This window comes from Myotis davidii, unplaced genomic scaffold, assembly GCF_000327345.1.
Source record: "Myotis davidii unplaced genomic scaffold, ASM32734v1 scaffold217, whole genome shotgun sequence".
Classification (NCBI taxonomy): Eukaryota; Metazoa; Chordata; class Mammalia; order Chiroptera; family Vespertilionidae; genus Myotis; species Myotis davidii.
Window position 1 is genome coordinate 4,858,454 of NW_006290034.1, and position 5,820 is coordinate 4,864,273.

General features: G+C 46.6%; 1 protein-coding gene across 5 annotated transcripts in view; it reads right to left on the minus strand.

The window, feature by feature from the left end:
* Positions 1-1,685: 1,685 nt before the first annotated feature.
* The window catches only part of LOC102762350 (chromosome unknown open reading frame, human C1orf194), a 43,597-nt gene continuing 39,462 nt past the window's right edge, over positions 1,686-5,820 (minus strand). For 3 of the 5 annotated variants that reach the window (XM_006762965.2, XM_006762964.2, XM_006762961.2), the window contains 4 exons: positions 4,028-4,144; positions 3,387-3,502; positions 2,232-2,362; positions 1,686-1,835 (listed from right to left, as the gene is read on the minus strand). In XM_006762965.2, the coding sequence (XP_006763028.1) occupies positions 1,765-1,835; positions 2,232-2,362; positions 3,387-3,502; positions 4,028-4,144 (435 nt within the window). In that variant the 3' untranslated portion in view covers positions 1,686-1,764. Of the gene's footprint in view, positions 1,892-2,231; positions 2,363-3,386; positions 3,503-4,027; positions 4,145-5,707; positions 5,815-5,820 lie in introns of those variants that run through there. The other 2 variants (XM_006762962.2, XM_006762963.2) reach the window with 2 other exon arrangements.

The following is a 5,820-nucleotide window of genomic DNA, read 5'->3' on the forward strand; positions in this document are numbered from 1 at the left end:
GGTGGCGGCGGGCCCGGGCGCTGACGGGAGGGCGAGGATGTCTGAGCTGCCTCCCCGAGGCCCGCTTCGTCACGATGACTGCACCCCACCGAGCCTGTTGCCGAGGGGTGCAGGTTTATATGTGCATATATTTATATTTATATGCACATATAGCTCCCCAAGAACTTGGAGAACTTACAGCTACGGATTCCAGGGACCCGCCCGAGGTTTACTTAAGCAGAATATATCCTCACCTGAGGATACTGTTTTAATGTTTTGGAGAAAGGGAAAAACATGGATGAGTTGCCTCCTGTACGTGCCCCAACCCAGGGTGGAACCTGAAACCTAAGTATGTGCCCTGACTTGGAATGGAACCTGTGACCTTTTGGCTAGGGGACTATGTTCTGATTAGCTGAGCCACCCGGCCAGGGCTAGAAATCTCTATTTTTTATTTTTTAAATCGTCACTGGAGGATATTTTCCCCGATTTTTAGAGATGGAAGGGAGGGAGACAGAGAAAAATATCAATGGGTACACATTGATTGGTTGTCTCCTGCACACACTATGCCTGCAACTGAGGTATGTGCTCTTGATCACGATTGAACGCGGGACCCTTCCATCCAAGGGCTGACACCATCCACTGAGCCAAACTGGGGATCACAGTAATCAATTTTTCATTGATCAGTATCAACCTGCATGAGGTGACTAAGCAGTCACCCTTTCGGCCATTTTCAGCCATTCTAAATAACTGGCCACTTGGCACCACACGATCTCAATAGTGGAAGAGGCGCCCAGCCTGTGTGGCTCAGTGGTTGGGCATGGACCCAAGAAGCCGGAGGTCAGCTTGGATTCTTGGTCAGAGCACACGCCCCAGTTGCTCAATCCCAGTAGGGGGCGTGCAGGAGTTAGCCCATGGATGATTCATCATTGGTGTTTCTATCCCTCCATTTCTCTGAAAGCAATAAAACTATTTTTAAAAATAGTGGCAGAGGGGCTGTGATTGGTGGTATTTTAAGGACCAGGCACTTGAGTATCAGCCTTTTCCTATCTGTTATTCAACAATGCCAAACTTCTGCACCATGGGCTAGGTCTGCCGTTCCTTGCCCAATCTAATAGCGGGTTCCTGTGACTTCTAACTTTCGAGACCACGTAAGTGCATCGTTTTTAGGTAGCTTCAAATCCAAGCACCAGATTTTTGAGCCATGTTTATAAGAATTAGGGGCAGAGACCAGCACAAACATACAAAGGCAAGGGAACTGATTCCCAGCAAGACTATGGCAGCAGTTAGAGAAAACAATGGCAAGGAGGCAGGACCAGGGAGATGGAGGTCCCTGCCCCCCATGGAAAAGTAGAGCCCAGTGGATGACCAAATCCAGGTCGAAATCTGTTAAGTGTGACATCAGCATAAGAATGCTGCATAGAGCTACTAAAATGACTGGTTGTAAACTCATTAAGACAATGGGCTCTATCCATTCTTTTTTCCCAAACACAGCTCCGACACAAAGGTTTGCAAGAAATATTGAATGGGTGTCTCTGTATGGTTGGAATGACTCATTTACAAGAAAGGAATACCCGCCTCCTGCCCCAAACTGGGCTGTTCTAAGTCCTTGCAAATATTCTCAACAAGACTAGTTTTTAGAAGTTGGGAAACTTCCACCTTTTAAGAGCAGTCTAGTGGCAACTCTATGGGTAACAGACACTTCAGGCTTCACCATGCACAAATGTTTTTAATGAAGGTGGGCAGCAGGCTGTCCCATCGACTAATCCATCCAGGGGCCTGTCGGCATCAGGTGGAGAAGAAGCCACCGTCCGTCTTTCGGGAGTAGCCCCTGTTGGTGGCCGCAGTGTGAGGGGACACTGGAGAAAAGAGGGAGTGGGCTGTGAATGTCGGATCCTTTGTCTTCACTGGGAACCTGTAACCACCCATCCATTTATGGGTGCCAGAGAGAAGGTTCTTAGAACAGCTGGGGAACTGGCATATAGAAGACAGATAGGAGGTAGCTATAGGTCTTCCACTCCCAGGTTTCTGCTGGAAATTTCTGTCCCCTAGATCTAAGGGTGAGTTAGAGACTCGGAAAAGTGGAATTCATTCCATAGCATGCATGTCCCCTGATCTGTCTGATATGTGACAACTTAATCACTGCTGTTGCAAGACCCTCAGTTATCCCCCATGTTCCCTCATAGCCAATCACCCCAAGTCCCTGATTCCTGGGTCCATTTAGAACTTGTACCACCATCTGCCCTATTACTCACCTATGGACCCATGGATACTGTGGATGGACTCCCTCTTAGGGCTGATCCATTGTCTGATCTGAGCTCGGGAGGTGGTGGGCAGCGGTGGGGCAGCGGGTACGTGTTCTCTAGGGGCCTGGATGTTGATGATCCTGGAGGATGGGTACGGAGAAGAATAGGGGAGAATGAAGCCACGCAGGAGAAAGGTAAGGAGGGAAAGAATTACATGCCACCTCCAAAATAAAGCAGCCAAAGGCCCTTTTTACACTCGGTGGAATTAACTGAAGATTTTGTTTGTTTATACAGATAAAAACAGGAAGTTCTCTGTTCATTTCAGATAATAAAAATACAGAAAAAACAAGTGTTGGCGAGGATGTGGAGAAAAGGGAGCCCTTGTACACTCTTGGTAGGAATGTAGGCTGATACAGCCACTGTGGAAAACAGTATGGAAGTTACCTCAAAAAGGTAAAAATAGAACTGTCTTATGACCCAGCAGTTCCACTTCTGGGAATTTGTCCGAAGAAACCCAAAACACTAACTCGAAAGAATGCACCCCTACATTCACTGCAGCATTATTTACAATAGCCAAGGTTCGGAAACAGCTCCTGTCCATCAGTAGACGAATGGATAAAACAGCTATGGTACATTCACACAATGGAATACTACTCAGCCATAAAAAGGAAGAACATTTTATCTTTTTTGGACTGCATGGATGGAGCTGGAGGACATTATGCTAAGTGAAATAAGACAGTCAGAAAAAGGTAAGTACCAGAGGAATTCACGCATATGTGGAACCTAATAAACAAACTGCACTAACAAGCAAAATAAAGACAGACTCAGACTCAGAGAGCAGGCAGATAGCTCTGGTGGGAGTGGTGGTGGTGGTAGTGGTTTGAGAAAATAAAGGGGATTAAGAAAAAAGAAAACTTCTGGACATGAACAACAGTGCGGTGACTGTGGGAGTGAGGGGGAAGGAAGAAGAGGGCATATGGGGGATAAATGGTGATGGAAAAAGAATAAAAGGGAAAGATACAGAAGTTACAGGTACAGATATAAACAATACAGAAATCTGTATACCAATGAGCACCTATTGATAGTTATTTCCCAGGTGGCCTCTACTTTATTGAATTGATGGTATTACCCTTAGGATGGGGAGGCTCTGCCTCCACCACTTACCCACAGCTGTCCTTGGAGGTCTCCTGGTGGATCAGGGTCTCACATTTGTTCTTGAACGACCCCGTGTGGTGGTTGTACAAGACAGCTAAGCGGAAATCCAGATTGTCCTTTGGAATCTACAGAGGAAGTTAACCCCCCCAGAGTTAATGCACCACCTCTACCCCCAGCTCTAGTCAAGTTCTTTTGGGCTCTACTCTTCCCCAAAAGGAGAGAGAACGCCTTTTGGGCCTGGATCCACCAATTCCTTACACACCAACTAGTACATGGTGACTCTTGTCTCTCATGGTTAGGTCTAAGGAGTAGTGAGCTCTCCCTGTAGATATGGGAATCACTATACTGTCCCCGATTTGGGCTCAATGGGTCTTACTTCATTCGTGGTTATAGTCAATCTTTGTTTTAATCAGAAGAGTGAGAAGTCCGGTGAGAAAATGATTTGCTTCAGATGTCTGACTAGAGCAGAACCGAGGCCTCTAACTTCCCAGAGACCAGATAAATTGGTATTTAGTTTTCGATTTGGTAGGATCTTGGATTGAGGACAAAAGGAAAGATACTAAAGAAGTCAGGGGCAGGCTTCCTTCCAAAGAGGATACTGATGAATTCTAATTGGACATAAAGAGAAATAGTATTTCAATAGCAGGTACCTCAGATTCAAAAAAATAAGAATTCCGCCTAAAGGAGGTGATCGTGGGAATTGAGTTGAGCCGATTCCAGGGTTCCTGTTGCTGGTCAAGGTGAGTTGGGTTCTTGTATTGCAGCATCTGCAAAAGAAAAACCGCCCGAGGACCTGGTTACCTGGATACAGGTCCTTGCTGCTGTGGTAGCTTCAGTGACATCCGCCCCTTCATCCTACAACTTCTGTAAAGAGAACAATATCGGGCAAAACGCCCCAGGCTTTTGATCCTCCTAAGTCTTCAATCTTAGAACTGACAGAAAAGGGCCAGGAATCGAGGGAAAGGGGTGGACAGGACAGGGGCAAAGGGTGGGGGAACATATGGGAAAGATGGTGAGCTTAGGTTTAGACATCCTGAGTTTGAGGAAAAGGTTAGACATCCTAATGCAACTAACAGGTAGAAAATTGGAAGTGTGCGACTTTTTGGAGAGCTCAGGACTAGTAATTGAGATCTGGGGGTCATCTCCATGCAGCTGTGGTTGAAGCCTGCAAAAGCGAGAGTGGCCAAAGGGAAAAAGTGGTTCATGAGTGCACAATATTATGACTGGGGAAGGGAAGAGGCAATGAGATACGGGAGAACGAGGAGAGTGCAGCGTCTAAGCAGGTGGGAAACGGATTTCAATAGAGAAGGATCACTATGACTGAAGGGTTGTCAAAGAAAAAGCCCATTGGAGTCCTGGCCAGTGTGGCTCAGTTGGCTGGAGTGTTGTCCTGTACATCAACAAGCTGGCAGGTTCAATCCCAATCAGGGGACAGACATATCCAGGCTTTGGGTTTCGTCCCCTGTCAGGGTTCGTGAAGGAGGCATTCAATTGATGTTTCTCTCTCTCTCTCTCTCTCTCTCTCTCTCTCTCTCTCTCTCCATTGGACAGTCAATCCTCTAAATAAAAAACCATAAGCATGAATGCATATAACTATTCTCTTCATTACATGTAAAATGCCATATTGTTCATCATTGTGTCCCTAGTACCTAGCCAGCCACCTAACACATGATGTTCAAAAATGAAATATTGGTTGAATCAATGACTGGACTCCAGTGAGCACAACTGCAACCTAGTAGAAATCTCATCAACCTGCCCGAGGTAGGAACCCGCTTCCCTGTACATGGGACAGCGCTGTGTGCTCAGCTCAGTTGGACATTAATTAAACAGTATGTGCAAAGCACTCCGTGCTATCACCAAGAAAGATGAAAAATGAACAAGAAAACTACCAATATATATGATGCAAGTGAGGCAGCTCTCCTCCCATTCCTCGAAGCCTGCATAAGCTCAACATCTCTATCGAAGAATGAGATCGTCTTTCAAAGAGAAAGTCAAGCATGAATGCCATACTTTCTTTCCATCTCAGAGAAGGGATGGAAGTCTTCCCTGACCAGCCCTTCCCTGTGCCTCAGAGACCTGCGTCATGCTGGCATTCCCTGGACTCAGCTTCCCTCACATTCCTTTATACCCATCTAATTACCACTCTATCACCTTCCCTACAGAGCCGGGCTCTTCAAGGGTCACATTTACTATCTTTACTTCCTCCCCCTCCCCATCCCCTTTTCAGTCTGGCCTCTGCCTCAAGCACCCGCAGAAACCGCTATTACTGGTGACCAATGATTTCTGAGGCGTGGTCGGGTGGATCCTTTCCAGACCTGGTCTTATCTGACCTCTGCAGTTTCTGGCACCATGTTGCGGACTCTCTCAAATGTTCTCTCAACCCTCTGTGGGTCCGGCTCCTGCGAATTTCCTCCTGCCTTTAACTGTTGCTTCTCAGCTCTGC